The 23,301-nt window shown below is 46.8% G+C and overlaps 1 protein-coding gene across 1 annotated transcript; it reads right to left on the reverse strand.

Annotated features, from left to right (window-relative positions):
* Positions 1-10,224: 10,224 nt before the first annotated feature.
* fgf10a (fibroblast growth factor 10a) lies at positions 10,225-22,748 on the reverse strand. The gene is made up of 3 exons (XM_029169051.2): positions 21,410-22,748; positions 12,517-12,620; positions 10,225-10,976 (listed from the first exon to the last, which is right to left on the reverse strand). Exons 1-3 carry the CDS (start codon positions 21,834-21,836, stop codon positions 10,776-10,778), a joined length of 732 nt encoding a protein of 243 aa, XP_029024884.1. The 5' UTR covers positions 21,837-22,748; the 3' UTR covers positions 10,225-10,775.
* Positions 22,749-23,301: the final 553 nt, after the last annotated feature.

Below are 23,301 nucleotides of genomic sequence, written 5' to 3' on the forward strand. Positions count from 1 at the left end.
CAGTAAAACAGTAAAACTGATCAGAGGCAGATTTTTTTCAAGCCTGTAGCCTGTAAAGATCAGCAGTTATTGTTTTTTGTGTGGTTTTTGGAACCAGGATTTTGCGGCTCCATCTCCCAGTCTCCAGCGTTCCTGGCCTTTTGTGCTGATTCTTTGTGTGTTTCCACCAAACGAGTGCTCCTCGCCTGTTTTCCCTGCTCATTCCTTGGATGGACAGGGTGTTTTCTCTTTTTCAGTGCGAGCCTCATTTCATGTCTCTGGTGTGTGGAGGTTGTGGTGAAGTGGGCTGACCTGAACTCTAGAACAGGCCGTGTGTGCATGTGTGTGTGTGTGTGTGCGCGCGCGCTTGTCAAGCGTGCGTGCGTGTCAATGTACAGAATAGAATTTGGTCTGATGGGACTCAAAATTCCCTGTTGAGGAGCATCACTGTGTGAAGATATAACATGATGACCAACAGTAGAGGGAATGAAGATGCTTCTAAACGTTGCCATAGCAACACATCTGATAATGTCTGATGAATCTATCTGCTAATGCCTTACATGTAAATCCAGTGTGTTGCCAAGTAGCCTGTTATGAAATTAGCGATTTCTTTGTGTCTGTAGTTCCTTTTTATGTGCAGTGACGGTCCACATAAAACACATCTGTGTTTTGTTTTGCTGACTTACAGCCTGGCGGTCGGCTGCCTCTTGATTACCTCCATTTATTCATCACAACTTTGTCTGTGCTGATGGTAAACGCTGACGTCCGTTGATGGCGGCTTTTAAGCTTGAAACAAAACCATGAGCTTTATTTTGACGTCGTAATTAGAGTTTGGCCCTTTGGCGGTGATCTCCTGTCCACATGACGTACATGACACGTACATGACACACCTCAGTGTCTAAACGGGGCTGGGTTCTAACATGTACTGTAGATAACAGCCAGGTTTTCATGTTTACACACACAAACTGAATTCTATTGCAGATTCGACCCATTGAAAATGACAAAAACACTTGTCTGCAGTTTAGACATGAAGCACTGATGCAAACCCAATCAAACCCAGACAGCTTTTAGTGTAAAACAATTTTAAAATAGAGTAAAACATACAAAAAAATATCAAAAATGTATAAATATAGGAATTTGGTGAGTGAGTTTGAGGCTTTGTGTGTTTGCTGTCCTAACATGGTGACATGGTGTCTGAACCCTCTTCCACGAGCAAACACCTCTACACATTTCCCCTTCGGCCCTAATAAAGTCACCTGCTGGCATAAAGTTTATTAGTCAGCAGAGCCGGCAAACTTGAATCTGTTTTTAAAGCTCTGTTTACTCCAAACAGGCCGTGGAGCCCATCTGGGCCGCGACCCAAGAGCTTTATTGGTGAGGTGAGGTGATGTTGGGTGGCCGAGATCGCATCCATCCGTGTGAGCAACCCAGTCACATAGTTTTACTGTTCTGTGCTCGTCTGCATCATACAGTACAGCCGTAAACCCGATCGGACCCACTGCTGTGGCTGTGGTGTGGTTGGCCTCACCTCTTAAAACGCTAGTGGGGAGGTGATTATTGCATTATTTGTTTTTCTGGTTTTACACAGTCAGCAACGCAAACAAGTGCCCGTCTCCTGGCACCCACATGTACAGGACGCGTTCACCTGCTGACAGGTGCAGCACAGCAGAACCGAGGCAGATCTATAGAAGCAGAGAAGAAGAGTCGTCCTGCGACTTCTCTAGAAGGTCTCCTCTTAATTGAAGACGTACCTCAGACGTCATCCACCTGCGTGAGCAGCTAATATTCACCAGAGGCTCTGTTCAGCAGATCGTCTGCATTCTGACCTTAGTGAAGTTATTCCTGGCTCCTTGGTGTTGACTAATAACTTATTTAAGAAGCTGGATCTCCACACAAGGTCCTGACGGCCGCTGACGGATGGCTCTGTTTTCACCGTGTGTTTCCAAACCCGTCACCCTTACTTAAAAAAACATTCCAGCTCTTCTTTACTTGGACTTTTCTGGACGGACGTCTTCACAGCGGATGACGTTAAGGATGGAAATAACTCTTCGAATTAGGATAAAAGAATATTCTCTGGTTTGTCTGTCATTTACTGAGCATCTAGAAGCAGAGTAGTATTGTACACACTTGTTTACAGTATTACAGTACTTCATCTCATCTCTCCCATCTTCCCTCTCAACCTCTGCTTCTCCTTCACCCTCGTTGTGTGTCTCTCTCTCTTTAGTAGGTCAACATGTCCTGCCTCTTCACATTTAATCGTTGCTGTATCACGCAACCCGTCGCAGCTGGGACCCATTTGACTTACGCATGTTTGTGTGTGTGTTTACCAGGTCGGGGTAATTCCCCTCTGTCTCTGAGCAGGTTGCTCCAAGGCTCCGGGCTGAGTTCTGTGAAACGCTCCGCTGGTGGAAAGCTGGTGTTTTGTAGTTTTCCATGTGTTGCTTCTGTCCCATGTGTCCAGTCAGAAGTAGGATTATGGGGAATTGAGGCAAAAATCAAAAGTCATAATCTTGTTTGTCGAGGATCAGTTGCTTGTCATCAGTCTGTTTTTTCAGTACACGTCTATTCATAGGCAGCAAATGTAGCGACGAGACTGGAAAGGGATAAAAAGTGGTAAGACATCACAGATTGTTGCTCTCTAGCTTCTTCTTGTGTATTGTATATTTAACACTAGGCATCATTTACTGTATTTAACTAGCACTGACACAATAACTTTAACCCAGTCTGAACACCGGCTCCTTTTTAGTTCATTCTATCGTTATAGTTCCTCCTTCTTTCTGGATGAACCACAATCAAATACTAGATGAAGTTTCATTTGTATATTTAAACACGTTCAGGTGGACTCCGACACATACAGAACCAGATGCTTGAGGCTAATCATTACATAAATATTTTTGGCTTCTACAATTAGCATGACATTGGCCAGATCAGGGTTTTTGGACATGTCCAGTTATATTTTGCCAACAGATAGACAGTTACGAGCGTGTGTGTGAGTAATTTAGAAAACTCTTCACTGTGCATAAAGTCCCATGTGACATTTGTGCTGTGTCTTGTTAGCTATTGCCATTGTTTTGTCTCTGATATCTGATATCACTCTGAAGCTGCTCTGGTCTTTTACACAGCCCACTATAAGAATCAGAATTCATAACATGATGCACATCAGACAGACGTGCTGTTCGCTCGTAATATAGTGTCGCTGGATGAAGCAAAGATCAGTGCTATTGCTATTTTTGCAAATTTAGGGCAGGAAATGAAATGATGAGGTCATGGATTATGTTTCCTGCAACAAACATCTGTGATTTGAGGAAAGAAGAAACGAAGCAGCAGAGGATCTGGAGCTGAAAGGTGCAGCTCAGGAGGCGGCCGAGGGTGAATGTTCTGCTCCTCCAGTTCCTCTGCCGCCGCATCCGTTAAGATGGATCACTGCCGTGCCTTGTTTCGCTGGAGATGAAGAACTCACACACTACAGTAATATAATAAACAACGCTCTGTAAGGTTTGGGGCCCTGTGATATGAAACAGACTACTGTTTCCGACCGCATGATTTTAGCCAGTAGCATCCAACAGAGACTGCACCAGAAATCACCAACATAGAGCAACAGTCGCCTTTTCAGCATCTTCCTGATCGTCTGCGTGGGTGCACTGTCTGCTTTGCAGACGCAACGTTTTAAAGTCTGTTCTCAGCCTCTTTTTAATCATGTGAGGTTTTGGAGCCAAGACGAGAACTGTTGACCATCGAGTGCATCTGGCTCAGAGAGAGCTAGTAAAACCCCAGGAGACACAAAGGAGAGACGATAAGCTGTCAGGAGGACAACACATGCTTTGCATCTAAGCTCTGATAGAACGCAATGAATTATGTAGTAAACAAAAAGTGTTAAACTACCTGGAACATGTTACATATTTCCTCTGGCACAATCATGACAGGTTCAGGTGTCATCTGGAGGGATTATTGCACAGCCCAGGTGCTTCTCTGTGTGGGTTTGGTCCAGGTTCGTCCCACAGTCCAAAGCCGTGCAGCCAGATTAGTTTTAGATTCGCCCTCGACTGTATCTGTGTGTGGTGTATATAACTGTGATAAACTGGATGGACGCAGCACCGTACCCAGCATGACAGTGGTGGAAGATGAGTGAGTGGGCGCTAATCATACAGCCACATTCCTCTAAATGCTCCAGAGTGAACCACCATTCTGCCAAACAACCATAAAGGTCATATGATACAATTAAATGATACAGATCCTTTTCATCCCATTGACCCGGCCTTCGTGGTCATCCCATTAAAATCCTGTTCTCGGTGCCTCTGGGAATTCTCTCAACGCAAAACTCTTCCAGGTGACCACCTCATGGGGTTGAGTGAGCGAATGCCAACAGTGTGTGAACACATCAGGCTAAGAAATATTAAGTATCTTTAAACTTTAGTAACCACGTCAGTCAGATTCAGGTCAGACTGAATGAATAGTACTTCTACTTGTCTCTGTTTGTCTGAACACAAGAATATCAGTAACTGGCACCACCATCATCTTTATCTGAGCCATTTCCTGCAAGCAAACGTGCCTATGCCATATGGAGGCTGTTACAGTGGAAAGCAAAGCGAAACAGGCTTCTTGTGAATGCAGGGCCAAACTCTGCAGGACGAGACGCGGTTTGTGCGCTCACGCTGAGGATATTGGACAGTTGGTAGGACGACTCGGCGATAAGGAAATTGGAGTCTTTGTGGCGTCTCATTCGACTTGTTTTCTCTCTAAACAAACAGCCGACGGCAGCGCAGCGTTTAGAAGCCCTTTATGAAATATTCCGACATCCTTTTTTAGGACACGGCTCAAACAAACACACATTCGCACAGTTGAAAAAACCTTGACGGGTACAACCGAGGTTAACCAATGCTAGCAAAACACCGCTACCCGCCAAACTCGGCAAACACTTTGAAATGCTGGGGGTCTCCAGCAGACGCCTCCCAGAGGTGCATGGGCGCACATCTGGATCTGTAGGTGACCTGAGGGCAGGGGCACAGGATGCCAGTGTGAACCGCCGCTGTCCCCCTTGTAGCGATCAAACGGCGGAGTGGTTAGCGGTCCCGCTGCAGCGTGGCGCGGCCCGCATGCACGCACGCACCCACAGTCTGAGCACAGGCCCGCGAGTGAGACTGCGGTTGCACGTCCCGGCCTTGAAAAGAGGAAGAAGAAGAAGAAGAGCGCCGCTCGCTGCGTTCGACTCGGTCCACGGGGTCTCCAGCGAGCTGCGGTTCCTATTAGCCAGGCATCACTTCTGACAGGCTAATAAAGCCGCGTCTTTTCCTTTTGTTTTGGTGCCTTATTCTTTCGTTTTCAGTCTTTAGTTGTCTGGCGCTATTGTCTGCAGTGTCTGGAGAAATATGGACAGGAATGCTGTGTCGTCTTTAGCTTGATTTGTTAAAGCTGTGGCACTGATGATTTGCATGTCTACGTGTGAGGGGCCTCGGGCGCTCGTCGGCCAGTTTTGCTGAGGACACAGCACAGCTACTGTGTCAGGGACCTGGACCGCTGTATTGAATTCACCTCCATAGACTAGACTAATGCTGTACATGTGCTACGTCTCACAGCCTTATTCAATAAATATTTGTTGAGGAGCTTCACGGCATCATTGAATTTCTTTTCCCCATGAGCCACAATGACCATCAACATTTTCTGCTCATCATGGAGCAAGAAACTCACCTTAAAAGCAGGATTATAATAAGCTTTCACACATGACTTTGATCATGTGTGCAATTAACGAGGAATGATTGTGTCTCACATAACCAAGGGGCCTTGAAAGCACCATACTAAATAATTAAATGCAATAAATGTGTTTTGGGCCGTCATTGTTGCTATTATCTACGCTCGCCATGACGGCTGGAATCGGGGACACAGGGCCAGAAGCTGTTTATTGCTTTCATATGGAGCCAACATCTGTTTCACATTTGCCCATAGATTTTTGTTGTTGTGTTGGGTTTTTTTTTCTTTGTAATAAATACTGTATACTCGGAGCAGCTCGTGCCATTAAGTCATCATCACGCCGACTCTTCCTTTCTCTCCTTTCTCTCATTAGACGTCTTCTAGTACCTGTTTGATGTGTGGATTATAGGGTTTCATCCAGTATTGAATTTGTGCAAGATGGATTTTAATACACAAAGTAAGAAAAGTACAGTGTATCAGCATGAAGTGAATGTGTATTACATAAGGGATGATATGTGCACCCACACACACTGTCCCCATCTCCGTGATCGGCCCTTTTTGTGGGGCCCGGCCGGCGAGCGCTCGGTTGAAATGACGTCTGCGTTGTTTTATGCTACAGAAAAGCGGTTCTGTCAGAGCTTTGTTTGCCGATTCATCACGTGGGATTTGTGGTTTTGCCAGTTAACTTAAGGCCTGACCCTGGCTGCGGTGCTTCACGCTGTAACAGATCATATTTGACTGCAGTGAAAACCTCAGCTGATGACATGACGTTACACTTGATATGTTTCTTTAGGAAAGGTTATTATTATTGCAGAACTTTGTATAAGCAAAGCCCTGTTCAGAGGCTTCACAGCGTCCTCATATAAAGACGACCTCTGGGTTGGTTAGTAACTATGTTGATGCTATGCTGCTTTTATGAAGTGGGGCTCAACACATTTATTATCGCCGTCTTATTCTCATAAGTATGTGTTTAATGAAAAAAGTGCTCAGAGTAAACATTTTATGGTGTACATACATTAACACATATGTTTAGTGCACGTATTACTCTGTACTCACTGCAACCCACTGTAAACATACCCTGTCGTACCCAGAAACACAAACATTACAGTACTGAATATTTTACTGTTTAAAAATAGTTTTAGTCTAATTGGTTCGTTCATTCCATGGAGCTAATTTCATTATTAAACCCAAAGCAGGAAAAGGATTGGTTGATGTGGTTTTGCTATACAGCCACCCAATAAATTAGTCTTTATTTGATCCCATGTCAGGCACTAATGCCCTGCATGTTGACTCTGCTGTCAGGCAGCCAGTGATCAAGGACTAATAGAGGTTTTCTGCTGCCATCGCCGCTTCCAAGGACCCTGGGTCTGAGGCTGAATCACGCCAGTGGAGCTGGAGGGGAGAAGGCCAACACAAACACAAATATATTTTCATTTAGACTGCAGGCGTATTCCTCTGGAGCGCGAGAGCGGGGGAGTAAAGGTGAAGAAAGGAGAGTAGAAGTAAAGCAGAGCAGCAAAAGCGAGGGGATCAGAGATGAGACGCAGGAGAGGGACTATATTTAGGCCTCTGCTCTGGAAAATGTTCCACAGGTTTATCGAGATCTTGAGCAAAATATTAGTACGAAATACAATATTTGGCTTTATCTTCCTATAACAAATGCATTACCATGAAACCCAGTCACTGGATGACTCACTCTGCAGAGCTTTTGTATCACAGTGACTTTTCCAACTCTCTATTTTGACTTTATCGCCCCCCCCCCTTCTGTCCGTCCCTCCTCCTAGCTCTCCTCGCTTTTTCCAAATTGATAAACAGAGGCCTCACCTCAGCGCAGGCCAAGGCAAATGTTTGAGCCACCTGTTGCAGGAAACCTGAAGCTCTCGGGAGACGTGAAGTCGTAACCGAGGCTCAGGCTGCGCTCCAGGTAAAGGGACGCCGCCGAGCCGGAACCAAGGGACTCGGAAAAGCACATCAGGGTGTGTTTGTGTCAGTGGACCGGTGGTGGCATGGACGCATGTGGATGCAGGAATCCACTCACGTGACTCAATTAAAAAACTCCTGGTGACTCCTGGTTCTAGCTTCCAGGAACTCCATTGGTCTCTTCCATTGTTTGACCCTCCCCCGACCCTCGATACCTTAGCAAATACCTATTAGAACCAGTCCGGACCCCCTCCCTTTGACCCCAGATTTTCTGGCAACTCTGTTAACCACCCCCTCCTCCTTCCAGCCACTCACCCCCTTTTCTCACCCTTTGGCATCCCGTCCAAACTGCTGCCCCCTCAGTAAACGTCTCCCCTCCCTTCTCCATTTTTGTACCCCCTTCCCTTCCTCTGCTGCCATAAATGCCCCCAGGACTCTGGTTCTTTAAGCAATTCACCTCTCCTCCTCCTCCTCCTCTTTCATACCCTCACTTCATCAATTCAAAGCACTCTCTTTCTTACCCCCTCTCTCTCTCTCCCTTGCCCACAACGCTCTGTCCCTCTCTCTCCCCCTCCCCGGGATGTAAAATATTCACAGCTGCTGCTGCGGTCAGGTCGCACGGCCACAAGGCTCTCTGAGCAAACAGAGGAGCTGTGAACGTGTGAAGCCGATGGTGTACGTTTCATTTGAGGTCCGACACAGGTCCGATAGATCCTGATGTAGTCAAAACAGAAACCACATACTGAGCCTCACCACATGCCTCAACAAACCAAACACTAACCAAACATGCCCGAGCACAAAACTGAAAACTGGCATCGGCAAAGTGTTTTCAGGAGCATGTTGGGTGCATCGTGGACGCGGCGGAACCGATGCGTGGCGTCGTCCACGGAACCGACCAAGTCTGATGCCACTGGGGCTGATAGTCAGCGTCAAACATCTGTCTGGTATAAATTCCTTGCTCTTAAAGTCTACGCTTGTTATTTGATGTGTGCGCATGTAAACGCTGCAATTAAAAAAACAAAAACAAAAGGTACAACAGGTTTTCTAAACGGACAAGTCGACGAATTGGTCTGAACGGTTGAGCTCCAGTCCCGATTCCCAAGATCAAATAAGGGCTTAAATTGGACGTTTTCTACATGAACATCTCCGAGGTTGTACCACCATAATATAGACATGTTGGCTTAGGAATGCCAGCCCTTGAACTTTATGAGGGAGGGAGACGAGGAGGAGGAGGGGGATCGGTGTCTTGAACGCATTTCAAAGTAATTGTACTTGATATGTCGTTTACAGAACACCCAAGTAATCATATAAACAAAGGCCTAGATGCCCTGGGAGGATGAAAGGAGATCTGAATCTCTCCCTTATGCATCATACTTAGTCACATTTAAACGTGAGTGTTGGACACTGAGAAACTTTAAGCGCAAAAAGACGCTTTTAGTAGTAAACACAGCGGGATGGACGGACCCCGGTGGGTTCCATCATACTCGGAAATCACCCCACACACACAGAAACAGATGGCAGAGAGCTGAAAGTGATGGATGCGATAGACAGAATCCAGCGGCTGCAGCCATGCAGAGACGTCCACGCGTGTGCGTGTGCGTGTGCGATAACCTTGCTCCGGGTCTGATCGGACTTACTTTCAGGAATCAGTCTGAACTCTACCAAGACGCGGCCCGAGTGGGAGGAACGCCGCGGAACGGAGTCGCGGAACCTAGACGGCACCAACGCAAGAGAAGTGGATGGAGAAAAAAAAAGGGGGGGGGGGGGTCGCTACAGAGGAATAAAGAAAACATGACATCATAGTTAATTAGAATCAGGTGATAAACAAAAGAGTGATATTTACATTATACCATATGCCCTGCTCCATGTGTCTCTCTGTCTCGGGGGGCACAGCAACAGGTTTCAGACAAGTAAGGTCAAGGAGGAGGCTTTTCCCAGCTGCTAGACCACACTGGTGCATACACCTCTTTATTAAGCCTCAGAGGGTGTGTGTGTGTGTGTGTGTGTGTGTGTGTGTGTGCGTGCGTGCGTGCGTGCGTGCGTGCGTGTGTTCCAAACTCTGTTTTGTCTTTGTTGTTATCACATTAAAGACAGTGTTTATCCTCCAGGAAGCCATGTTTGCCATGTGTACTTGTAGGAGGGAGGTTTTTGCAGTGAGAAATGAAAACCCCTGAACTCATCAGCCAGGTTGCTGGGCTGCGTTCAAACGCCTAACGTCAAACAGATTCCTGGTTCTTGTCTCGCTATTATCAAGGTACTGCAGTATATTGACTTACTCATAGTTTGTTATGAAGCACGATGGCTTGAATAAATACAATTATGATGCAGATTGAATGTTTCAGGATTAAAGGTCGTTCTTGACTTTTTTTTTTAAGTAGTAGTTTGACTCAACTCCACTTATGCCACAAGCTCAGGATTAAAGTCAGTCCACTGATAAAGGCAGCGAGGAGCCAGATGCTGCAAACTCCAGTAAGTGACGAAAGCCAGCTACTCTGTAAGTAAACCATAATTAAATCAATTGTCTTGTCTCCATAAAATCGAATTATGGGCTTTAATAGTTTAAATGAATTCCTGATGTGTATTTACATTATGTGCAGCCGGCTCCTAAAAACAGGAAAAACACAACCTTCACAAGCTAAAGACAAATATAGTTTTGTGTTTATTCAGGCTTAAATGATTAGTATTCAAAAACAGAAGCATAAATGGCAAAAAAGACAAGAACTTGTCCTTTTTGTGTTTTGATCTTTTTTTTTGTTAAATATTACACAAAAATAAATAAATTTAAAGAAAAAACATGATAGTGAAAGACTTGCTACTGCCTCCGTGAAATCCTCTCGACTGTGCCTTCTTATTCCTTCCTGCCTCCGTTCATCTCTCCAACAGGACGTGCTCTTCTTCCCATTATAATTTTCCGCCTTCATTTCTCCAAGCGAACAACACAAATCTTGTGTCACTAAATACGCTTTTGGCACAAAGGATTCTTTTCATATTTCCTACTGTGCCAATATACTTTATAATTTAAAAACAGTGAATAATATATACATTGTATATCAATATATCTTATTTCTTTCTTTAAAAATAGAAATGTCTTCATCCAACAGAGACAAATGTCTGTTTCCATTCATTTCCTCAGTGCATTATTCAGATCCCAGTCAGATCTGTCCAGTATATTCGCCGGCCGGCCCGTCCCATCACCGCGGTTGCACCACGATGGGGAGGAAGTGAGTGGCTGTGTTTTTCCTCCGCGTCTTTTTCCCCCTCATTGGTTTCCCGTTGGCGTTCAGTCCCACAAACATGTGCTTCTTCTTGTTCCGCCACTCTGCCGACGCGTAGGTGTTGTACTTGTTCTCCTCGATGCGTTCGATCAGGCGGCAGTCTGGGCCGAAGTCCCTCTGTGGAGGATGGAGGAGAATGTGAATGTGACATCGAAGATGGGAAACGGTTCTGCATTGTGTTCTTAGGATCACAGGCTTTTTATTTATTGTATTGTAGTGTTTCCTTATTATTCCAAATATTGGGAGTCAGTTACTGTAGAATTTCTCATCCTTCACCGTTTCTAATGACACTTAATTACTTCCTCTGGACCACGAGTGAGCAACAGCAACAAACATGTTGATATTTCGCTTCAACAAATTCATCATCGTCCCCAGTGTAATCCAGGCCGATTGTATAAACGGGCTTCAAATAGTTGTGTGATGATGATACGAGCTACATCACAGCAGTGACCAACTACCTGTGGTTAAAACGAGGAGGAAACGGACCGAGAGCCTAACGTTTGTCAGTTTACTGGAAGCTTCGCTAGCGCTTAAGGCCAGCGTTACTTAAACAGCCAGTTAACTGGATTCAGTCGATGCAAAAATGTACTCGCCCCACACACACACACACACACACACACACACACACACACACACACACACACACCAATAACTCAGTCCTTCTCTCTGTATCTGGCCACAGCTGTTCAAATTGGTTCCAGAAGTAAAACTGAATGTTCCCAAAGCTAAATGAGAATGTGTTGCAGAGTCTGAAGCCTTTTACCTTTCGCTTATGCTTCGCTGTGTGTTTGCTGGCTGCCATTCAATTACTATGATTAGCATTGACAGATGATATAATTAGAGGATTTCTTAAATCCCTAATCATAAGTTTCACCATTATGGTAATTAATCATGAGAGATTGCTTCACAATCTTTTAGCAGCCTATTGGCTCAACTTTCAAAAAAGAAACGTTTTCCAGTGAAGAGATTTATTTTGGATTTGCTTTGAGGATCCTTCACCGACCACCATTCACTTTTAAAAGTCATAATCCATGTCACCCGCGTGTATTCACGCGGTGATATAATGAAACAATGATCTCGTTTGATTGCCAGCGGATAAAGAAGTCACTGTCCGAACCCATCAGGTGTAATGGAACCAGCCCTGCGCTGCTTTCTGCTACGGCTCGTGTTGCAGCGAGCGGAAGACGTCATGGGAATTCAGTTTCAGGCCATGCAACAGAATGCCTCTGTTTCTTTCTTTTCCACCGTGTGTCATTTCATCTGCGCTGCGGCTCCAGAGAGACACGCTGAAAGTTCGGGCCTTTTCAAAGTAAGGAAAACGGGTAAAAAGGCACCAAGAGAATGGGATAAAGGAAAAGGAAAGAGAGGGAGAGAAATGAGGGCTGTGTTTTTCCCAGAGGGACTGAGGCAGAATAGAGGAGCTGGAGGATTGTGTTTCCTGTTTCTGAAGGGATCCGGAGAACAGACGTAGGTAGAGGAGAGGCGAGCTCACGATGACTAACTGCGGTTCCTATTTCTGTAATAAAGAGTCTTGAAGCCTTGTCCATTGTTTTAAACAGCATTCAAGAAAATCCAAAGCCACAGAGTCACCACTTCCCAAAGAAGCGGCGTCTTTGATATTATCATTCTAATATCAATAAATCCAGAAGCCACTCACCGCTCCATACAGCTCGCCCTTCTTGTTGATGGCCAGGTAGTAGTTACTGCTGAGGCCCCTGATGGCCACCACCCCCACATCAACGGACTTGATCTCCAGAATACCTGCAAGAGATGGTGCGGAGACGTGAATATGTTGGTTCCCTTGATTGTGCTTTTTAAAATACGTACTGTCCCTTTTCCTTATTAAAATCCCAAAGATACAGAACCGATTCAGGGGAATGGTTCCACTATTCATATCACAAATGATACAGTAACTAAATGATCTAAAGAGGCCTTTTCTCCCTTCAGGAAGTGATTAGTGTCACTACTAATTCTGGGTTTTAACCTTTTACTGCTTCCTGCATTGATATTGTTGCTTAAAACACGAGGAATCAGTTGAATTTTGCGGGATCCGAAACACCTAAAAACTGCATTTAGCTGCGTTTGCAGGAGCAACGTGGAGTTTCCTTCACTATGTACAGTCAGACCTCAGAGCAGCCTTCCACCCCCTGCTCATTCGCTGCCCTGGGACCGAGGTGTAAGCCAGGAAAAAACATTTCTGGTTGCGTGTTTGCTTTCCTGAGCAGGGCACACAGATACGACGGGGAGATGCTTTCAGGCTGCCAGACTGGCGAGAGGTCAAGACGCCGTATCGCTTTCCAGTCTGCACCCATTACCAGTCCAACCTGTGGTTCTTCTCTCATCCCGAAGTTGGTTGCACCACGCTGTGAAACTATCAGGGGTTTGAGAGGATTAGCTAAAATGGGTACAAATATAGTGAGAAGGATGAAGCATGAACCTGATCGTTGTCTTTGGCTTCTCTTTGGAAGGTTGACTTATGTGAAAAATCCACAGTTTACTCTGAAACGTTTCACAGGGAGTTAATAAAAACAGGATACGCAGGGAAACAGCAACGCAACTAGAACCCAGCAGATGACTGCTGCTTTGTTCTTATGACCTTCTTATCTCCTATAAATTAGAACTGGCTTCAACCAGATGTCCTGTCCTCGGTCTGAGTCTCAGCATCCTGCAGCCCTGGTGATGTTTTTATGATGGTCAGAGCGAAGGCGGGTTCACATCTAGCTTCACATCTGAGCGCATCCGCCAACTGTGTTTAATTATAAACTATGAATAGTCAAGATGAACTGCTTTATTTTTCATGCTGTCTCTGCATTTAGGCAGTGAATTACAACCAAACTCCAATTTGCGTCACAATTTGATTGATTTTGTTCCTTTTTTGCTTAAATGACATTTTTCCTGAGTTTACTGGCATTGATCCATCCGCCGTTCCCGTATGCGTGAGCAAACATGTGCCAGGACACAACACGGATTCATCACGTTCAGAATGTCCCACGAAGCTGCACCACAGCTGACACCGTAATCCCTCCAAATAAGAGCGGCCGCTCCACCTGTTCCAACCCTTTCTTTCGCCCGTTTGTTGTGGTTTGCTGGGAACATAAAAGCCCGGGGCCCATTTACGGCCCCTTCACCAGTTACCAGAAGTTAGCGTCTGCCTGGGAGTTAAAAGGCCACGAAAGCCTTAGAACCAAACGGGAGAAATGGGAACCTGCACAAACGTCACATTCTGGTGATAAACACGCAGATGTCGGCGCATTTCAACACGCTAGCGCTGCCATGAAGCCTTATGGAGTAGACGCTGTCAAATGTATAAACACATAATGCATTTATACTGCGCAAAGGAAAAATGCTTTTATAACCGTGCGTTTAAGATAAAAGTAGGACTTTTCCACAACCAGAGGCAAACACCTGTGTTTAATTGGGCCTCACTTTAACATCATTAAAACAAGCTGCAAAGGTTTCAGCAGAACTCTTCATGAGAAGGTTAACGTTGCTTAATGGCATCTGTACACGAATCCATAATGATCATTTATTAATATATTTGCTGTTAATACTGTAGGTCTGGATTTCAATCCAAACCTATTGTAGATTTCTTCAATCCACATGTGAGAATTTCTTTTCCTTTTTTCTGTTTACTGATAGAAGTCCCTCCTACCGTATTATCAGGATCCACGAGGAATGAGAAGTCTCCTGTTTCTCCTTCTATGTACATCATATTTTCAGTTTTTCATTGGATTGCAGGAATAAACGAGAAAGTGGAGGATGGGATACGACAAAGCAAGTCTTCTACATGTTTCTCACAAAAATGTTGAAGCGCATTTTATTAGGAACGTTGGGTCCATATGGAAATGATAAAACGTCTGCGCTTCAGTCAAGCTGTCGGGATCCTAACCTACAGTATATGCAGACACGCAGCTCCGTGATGGAGACGAGGGCTTCAGTGAGATCGCTCTGATTTCCCTCCACACTCTGCTGCTTCCACTGCCCATAAAACGACACACACACACACACACGCCTGTCAACACCGCGCAGCCCCCTTTGGATCCACGGTCAGAGACTTGGGCTGAACCTAAAGGTTAAGGGAGGTTGTGAAAATGTTTCCACTGTTTATCCAGGGGCTTTTTCTTGAAGATTATACTGCGGTTCCTCACACTGTGACCTCGACACGGTGACCAGCTGTGAGTGGGTCTGTGTGCGTGCCTGCAGCCTCCAGAGGTCTCGCTCTGTATTGTGAAATCTTGTCACTTGTGGGCTAGCTGGTGTCGTGAACTCCCCGCAGTGAAGGGACTGGGGAAGTGGGGATGGTTTTGGTTCTTTCATTTTATGTTCAATTCTCAGATACTTGGATGAACCCCTGACTCTGTGTGTGTGTGTGTGTGTGTGTGTGTGTGTGTGTGTGTGTGTGTGTGTGTGTGTGTGTGTGTGTGTGTGTGTGTGTGTGTGTGTGTGTGTGTGTGTGTGCGTGTCTTTTGTATTTGCTAATTCTGCACAATAAGCAAAATGCTTCCAAAACCAACTTCAGTCTCAGATTTGAGACGTTGACGTTGAAGTCGGTTTCCCTTTTGGAACAGAGTGACTGACGATGCGTTATATTTACTGCGACGTGAGTTTCATCCAAACGCTGAGTCCGAGCCAGGAAACGATAAAGGAAAGAAAAGACTGGAGGGTTTCAGATAGAAACAATGAACCACAAATATATTTAAATCAGATAAGTGAAAACTGTAACAGCTCTGCTCTGTTCCGACCTTTACATGCAAATCAGTGCCTTCAAAAAGAATCAGCGCTAACAAGTGTTTTTGGCTTCGAGCTGCGCTTTCTTTGAATTTGCTTGAACATTTCCATGTCTTGGAGTCAGACAGAGCCGTGTTCTGCTTCGTGGGTGAATGTTGTTGGGCCGGCGCTGACCCTGCTGTGCGTTGTGTGTGGTGTGGGTTTGGACTGATAGCATCCTGTGCTAAGTGGCCACATCAAAGCCCGTCCGGCCGAAGCGGAGAAAACACCCGCCTGTTTCTGAATTTCAATAAATATTTCAATATTATATTTCAATATAATGGTTTTTCGTGATCACCTCTTCATATTGTAATAACGTTTTTACGTCTAAGTAATTTTAAACAGTTAATAGTTTGTTCTCTTGCTTTTTTTGTGTTTCAGATGTTTTATTATGAGGGTTCACTGATCTTTAGCGTGTTCTTGGTTTTATTTCTCTCCCCGACTGCTTGCCTCATGTCACTGTCTTCAGAAGTACCTGGAACTACATGTGGTGTGAATGTCTGAGGTACGAGGCTAAATCAAACCCAGGTTGGAGCACGAGCTGCACCAGATAATCTCAGTCGAACGTCAGCTGCAGAGCTGACGCGTAGTTAGCGTCGATCTGCACTGCAACACGTCAGCAGGACAGCGTGGGTCATGTGCGCTTAAAGAGCTGCTTGGGAAAAACAGGAATTTACAGTGATGTTGAAGCTTCTGTCAAAACATTTCACGAGCCCGACACGCAGGAGTTCTGTTTTCAGGCGGAGCGCGGCCACGCTTGTGTTGCTTTCACACATTTCCAGTACAGTTCAGCCGCCAGTGTGATGTTTCCCAACTTGTGGTTCCAGTGGTTGGCACCGAGCGTTCCGCTGCAGAAATCCTGTAACTTGTCTCCACAGACGTTATGCATGGATGCGCACGAAGATGATTCATTCAGTCACTTTCACGCTTCTCTCACCAAATAATTTGTTGGCATTTCTGTCTGTTCTGTTCAAATGAGCAGCTGAGAATCTGGACTTAACGCTGAGCTCTCAGCTCAACCTTTGATGACTCCTTTAAGAGCCTCGCTCTGTGTGTGTGTGTGTGTGTGTGTGTGTGTGTGTGTGTGTATGTGTGTGTGTGTGTCTATGTGGCAGCAGCAGCCCTGCATGTTATCTGTCACAGATGCTATCCTTCACCTCCTGCAGCTTTACTAGCCATTAACGGTGCCTGTTCACATGCACCAGGCTCACACTAAATGGCACTTTGGGTCCTGGACTTCCAGACTTCCAGCACCACAGATCTGTCAGACAAAAGTCCTCAGTAACACAGGTGAGCTTCATTACTCTTGTTCTCCTAAAATGAGAATCAAGCTGAAATGAGAACCCAGCTCAACTTGGTCAGTTCATTTAAAATGAAGAGCTGAATGTAACATCCTCCTCATGATTCCAGACTGACATGATGCACCTGGCTCTGACTTTAGCTGTAGGGGACACATTAATGGACATCGGGACACATCAGCACGTGGTTCAGACTGATCCTATTTAAAGAAGCAACGTGTTGTAGGCCACGCGTGCACACGCGCTCTGTAAATGACCCTGTACAGATAGTAATGGGGTCAAAGGTCAGGCTCACATCTGGACCTCTAGGCCTTCACAGTCGTCCCTCTGCATGAGAGGAAGCAATCATGGCGTTGAAGAGGGCGGGGAGAGGCTGCTTAGCATTAGATTAGCTCAATAAGACGTTTCAGATTTCTGTGTCTCACAAACGCTAAACAAAATGCTGCTCACTTCAAACCCCGACGTAAAAACGTACAACACGACAAATCAAATGCACAGTTTCAGACACTTGAAGCACTCACGAAGTGGGGAAATTCAGAAATGCCTGTCGTGTTGCATCATCCGCTCGCAGTGCAACCAGCGCTTCATCACACGCACGTTCCCCCGTTCTCTGTGCAGACTGTTTGTTTTCTCGACTTCCACGGCCTCGTTCCGGAGACTCGCCTCGTGTTTTTGTCCAAAACGGGGCCTTTTTGGACAAAACGGAGTTTGCTTACGCAATAATCGTGAATGCGAAATGAAAAACTGCCGACGGGTCGTTGAACCCGGCTTTTTAAAACGCCGCCTCGTTTCTGTATCAACGCTTTGGATTAGTGCCATTATCCAATAATCTTCAAAACAGGCAAATCAAAGCTGTCACGAGTGTAGTTTGTATAATCAAATTGCTCTTATATAAGATAATCAATATTACATAATGTTTGCAGAGCGTAGCATTCGCTTCGTAGGTTCTAGTAACAGGAGGCATCGATCGGACGAGATTTGATCCAGACTCATTACAGCAAAGCATCGTCCTGAAGGTGTTCATTCAAAATGTCTTCCTTCAAGTAGATTTCGATGTTGTTATGGACGATAAAGTTTGGAGCCGTCAGTGGGAGCCCCTGTTGGTTTCTACCATGTAGGTTATTTTAGATCAGTCAGAGGGAAGATCCCAGTGAGAGCATCATATAGTGTGTTTTTACTGTCCAGCTGGATGGAACCGCTGACGTTTCACTCGTCTCGGGCGCTTGAGGAGTAACTGCTGACCGGCTCCGCATTTCCTCGACAAGCTCGCGCGGCGACATTCGCACACCCCCGTTATTTATAACACATGGAGAGTCCATGAAGATGTCAGTGAAACTCTGAATGAAACACAACGCTGACACTAACCTCCAGCGCGCACCGTCTCCTCGTAACTCTCTTTTATTGGCCACACTGTTACCGTTTCCCACGAGAACCTTAAAGGCGCATCAGGCCGTGGGTGCGGAGAGACTGAAGTGAGGCGGAGACTGATCTTTACATGTGTGTGTGTGGTGATTATAAATGGACCTCATTCTGCTGCTTATGACATTTGTCACAGCAGTTATTGTTTATGTATTTTTGTGATCGCGTGTATTTGCATTTGTAATTTCAAGAATGAACAATTAGCAATTCTCCTTCTGATGGTGAACTGAACCCGAGTCCTATTAAAATACAAACGTATTTTAGTGCAGACCAACAAAGTGTTGACCTCTCCATTAAAGCTTCCTGGCTTGGGTCAATGGCTAGAGGTCAAACAGAGAGGGCAGGCGGGTGTAATTATCCTCTCCTGCAGCAGAACACCCCGCGTGGCCGGCGTTCCATAAACTGTGGTGCCCTGGATGCATTTCAGCGGGTTTGTTTGTCAGACTTGATCAATGTTAACAATAAGGTTGTGTGGCAGCTTTTACAATCTGACCACACTCCGAATCAAAGCTCCGACTGTAGTCAAGTTGGCACCGCTCGGTGCTAATTGAGCTACAGTAAACCCGACCGCAGGCCTGCGGTCCAGCTGCGAACACACGTCCGTTTGTCTCGCTGCTTCGCGTTTGTGTGTTTGTAAGCAGGATGTGACGGTCCGTGGACAACAACGGGTCGGAACCAAGGCCGGCTCTGTTGCTTCACGGTCGGGGGCAGGATCGGCACCGATCACCTGACAGCCAGGCGTCGCCGAGCTGCCGTTAGCACTGAGTCCTCCTGCAGGAGGCGCCCTGAGGTCCGATGGCCCGTTGGAGCGGACCAGAGCCGACAGGCGCCTGTAGGCCAGAACAGTTCCTCCTTGACGGATCATTAGAACGGCCGGGTTGTGGAGGAGAGCCCAGACCCCGGAACCACGTAGACCCAGAACGTCACATCACCTCTGACACCGTCTAATGACGCTCATCTGCAGTCTGACCTCCTGAACATTACCAGACTGACATCCTGATGCCCACACAACTCCTATGTTAACACATAGAGACCAAAGACCCATGTGAACTCATTAGCCCAAAGGCAACATTTTGATTGTGTGAACTCTAAACTCTTCCATAGAACTAAGCACCGTGTCATCCTGTAACAAAGACGCAGTATTTGCATGCTTCAGTTTGAAGAGGACACCCTACAAACTGCAAACCAGCCCTTCAGTTTATCACCAGATGTCTTTGTGGGCATGGCTAAAGGAAAGTCCTCCTCTATAAAGTGTGCAGCACTGGTGTTGATGCTTTGTCAGGTTCTCATATTGTGTTTATTCTGAAATATTTGCCTCAAAAATCAAGATGGATTGTTCCTTTAATGCTGAGACCTGATATCATTATAGTTGGTGACACGTTGCACCCTAATGGGTGTGTGTGTGTGTGTGTGTGTGTGTGTGTGTGTGTGTGTGTGTGTGTGTGTGTGTGTGTGTGTGTGTGTGTGTGTGTGTGTGTGTGTGTGTGTGTGAGGACTGCAGGCAACGGGAGGGTGGAAGAAACGCTAATTGAAATTCCTTGAGCCATGTCTGGCAGAGACCTGGTGTCGGAGTGGCACACACACACACACACACACAAAAACACACACAAAAACACACACAAAAACACACACACACACACACACACACACACACACACACACACACACACACACACACACACACACACACACACACACACATCTTCACACTGGCCCTGGCCCTAATAAAAGTGGGCTTTGCCATATGGAGACCATGTGCAAGACTGGCCCCTCTGTGCTGAAGCGTGTGTGTGTGTGTGTGTGTGTGTGTGTGTGTGTGTGTGTGTGTGTGTGTGTGTGTTCCCTCAGCAGGAGAGGCTTGTACAGCGCCACGGAGCCACAGACAAATGCGTGCAGCTCTGTGCCATGTGTGCAAAGGTGTGCGAGTGATGAAGATTAATTTATGGAAGATTTCATTTTCAGATGCACATTCTTGACATGCTGTGACAGATTCAAACACACACACACACACACTGGATGCAGCAGCGTGAGAGCCTGCTGAATATTTCAGAGGACTTCGATGGTGTTTTAACTTTGGCCATCACACTCAGTGACCTGGGAGGAAGCGTCTGTCCAGGTGAATGGGGCTGAAGCTCTGTTAACGTCACTGATGCTTCTCCTGTGTGCGGCTCCGAGGCCGCGACTGTGGCAGCGCTGGACAACTTCCAGATGTGTTTAACAAGAGGATAAAGATGTGGACTACAGAAGATAAGAGCTGACTCTCTGTCCTGGATCAGTCGTGAACGATTATGATGATCTTTACAAGGCCTTTAAAACAGAGTCGCGTTTGCAAGTGTAAAGGATGAATTCTCCATGGTTTGTGCGCTTCAGCGAGGTTTAAACTCATAACGGAGCTTTTAGCCGTGCATCTTTCACGCTGCATTAAAAATATATCACTTTCACGTAGAAGCAACCTTAGTTTGGAATTAAAGCTCAACTTGACGTTTTAGTCACGTTTAAAATGACTGCAGAAACAGAGTGGGCTTTTCTAACCTCATGCTCAGCATATGCCCACCGCTATTAAGTACTTGTCATTGTCCCCAGGGGTCGGGTAATTGCTGTGTTTTAGATATTTCCTCAAAGAGGAAGAAAGTTCTCTGGGCCATTTCTAATTGGTTCCAGTGGATCATCCCTCTTTTTTATCTGCCCGGCTCACTCGTCCTCTGTTCTCCGTTGCTTCTCTCCTACTGTCATGCTCTGTTTTCCCCAGCAAACGTGCCTGCGTCTGCACACGGCAGAAAGGCTGAGAATCACGCAGCTCCGCTATTTGTTCTCGCGCCCCGTCACCTGTCTCGAATGCTTTGCCCAGAGAGCTGAAGCAGAAGCATGACTTCCCACAGACAGACATGAATCATCTCCTGCCACGGCCCTCTCGCTGACATATGGACATAAGGATGAAGCTTTGTGGGGTGGAATTAGCATCAGCTGCTGTTTTAGAGGCTACTGTGACTCAGTATCTAATAAGTGAATGTTACATGATATTTACACGATTCAACACTTTTTAAAATGCCAAGAAAGTTGACTTACTGTACGGATCGTCCTCGCTTTTGGTGCCGTTAACTTTCCCCTTCTTGTCGATGCGGAGGAAGAACTTCTGGTAGGAGAAGAGTTTCCTCCGGCGCACGTCTCCCTGCAGATGGTTGTAGCTGCTCCGCACGTGGCGCCCCACGGCCGTCGCCGAGGCCGATGAGACGTTGGTCGCCCGGGGCAACCGCGGCGAGGACGCGGGGGCCGCGGTGGCGCCGGCGGCGTGCGGAGGGCTCCCCCCCGGCTCATCGCGCTGCCTCCCGGAGTCCGGCGCCGGCGGCGCGTGCGGGGGCGCCGAGGACGAGCGTCCGAGCAGGAGGACGAAGATCAGGGAGAGGAGGAGGAGGAGGCGCGAGGGAGGCGCGCGGCAGCGGCAGGAGGAGAAGCAGGCGACGCGTGCACCTTGTGTCACTGTCCATCTACACATGGCAGTGGAGCTGGGAGAGCTGCTGAGGTGCTCAGGGACTGGTGCATGCTGAGCTGGGTGCAGCGAGAGGGAACGAGAGTGGGAGAGACTCCCCCCGCTGACCAGTCACACCTCCTCTCTGTGGGGACCCACAACCTCGCTGGGACTGTGGTGCGACGACCTGTGGAACAGCTGGGCCGAGGACTGACAAGGCTGCGGGGTCTGCGGTCGCGGAGTCCTGGTAGCAGATGGCGTTAACGTAATAGTCAGGGTGAGGGATCGAGCCGCTGGTGGTGGTGGTGGAGCCGCAGTGTTGTGGCCGAGTCCACTGTTATTCCCTGGTGGTGGTTAGTCCTCAGAACCACCGCAGGAATGCGTCAACATCCATAACTCAGATCACCTCCGAACCAGAACCTCGTACGTCCTCCACTCCTGAGCTCCTTGCTCTTCTCTCTCTCTCTCGCTCACACACACACACACACACACACACACACACACACACACACACGCTTTAAACAGTTGCTATGCAGCTAAACTTTAACATCCAAGCAAACACTATAAGAACCGCCTCGTTCACATGCGCTCCTAAAAGCTAGTCCACAGACGTGTCCCGGACCGCCTCGCGGCAGGATGTGGATCAGGGCTGAGAAGCTCTGAACAAACGGTTTCTATGCGAATCAATAAAAAGAGGGATTAAAGGTACTTCTTAAAAAATGTCCACAACAATCCATGTGAGTCATGCAGCAAAAGAGTCCGAATCCAGCCACTGCTCCTGGTCCTTTGTCTTTGTTTGTCTGCTGTTGTCTGGTTTGAAGTTACGTGTGTGTAACTGAGCCCGGCAGCTCCTGTCTCTCTGCCCTCTCCTGTTGTGTGTCTGTCAGTGAGCTCAGCTCCTGTCTCTTCTCTGCCTCTCAGGGTCTGAGCTGCGGAGCGGCGCGTTGCCTCTTTTCTTTCCTCCTGTGTGTGTGGCTCCCTCTCCTCCGGCCCCCTCCCTCCTGCCCTCCCCGTCTATCAGCGGTGTGCTCTCTGCTTATCTGGAGTTTCTCTGAGGTGACCGAATCTTGTCTTTCCTTTCACCTTATTTATCTGCTGCAGTTCCCCAGATGTCGTCTCTTAGCGTAATTGGATGTCTGTGGAAACCACTTGGCTTTGAAGCGCCATGAATTTAGGTGTGTGTGTGTGTGTGTGTGTGTGTGTGTGTGTGTGTGTGTGTGTGTGCGTGCGTGCGTGCGTACGTGCACATGTGTGTGTGCGTGTGTGTGCGTGCGCATGTGTGCGTGCATGTGTGTATGCGTGCATGTGTGTGTTCCGAGGGGGATCCGTCCCACCCCGTTTCTCCTCCCCTCCTTCTCCCTCTCCCCTGTTTGTCTCCTCCCCTTCCAGAACAAACCCACCAGTTTAGGAGAACAGGTCCAAAAGAAGGAAAGTCAACTCTTTTTATTGCAGTGCTGTTTGAGACGTTGATTTAATAGATAGATAATATTGT

The sequence above is a fragment of the Betta splendens genome, chromosome 12 (genome assembly GCF_900634795.4).
Source record: "Betta splendens chromosome 12, fBetSpl5.4, whole genome shotgun sequence".
NCBI lineage: Eukaryota > Metazoa > Chordata > Actinopteri > Anabantiformes > Osphronemidae > Betta > Betta splendens.

Bases quoted from the DNA above. Each gene is read 5' to 3' on its own strand.
- fgf10a (XM_029169051.2), bottom strand. From the start codon at position 21,836: ATGTGTAGATGGACAGTGACACAAGGTGCACGCGTCGCCTGCTTCTCC. The intron at 12,621-21,409 runs GTAAGTCAACTT...CATCTCTTGCAG, and splicing joins AAGCGAGGACGATCCGTACA to GTATTCTGGAGATCAAGTCC. The intron at 10,977-12,516 runs GTGAGTGGCTTC...CATCCTCCACAG, and splicing joins AGGGCGAGCTGTATGGAGCG to AGGGACTTCGGCCCAGACTG.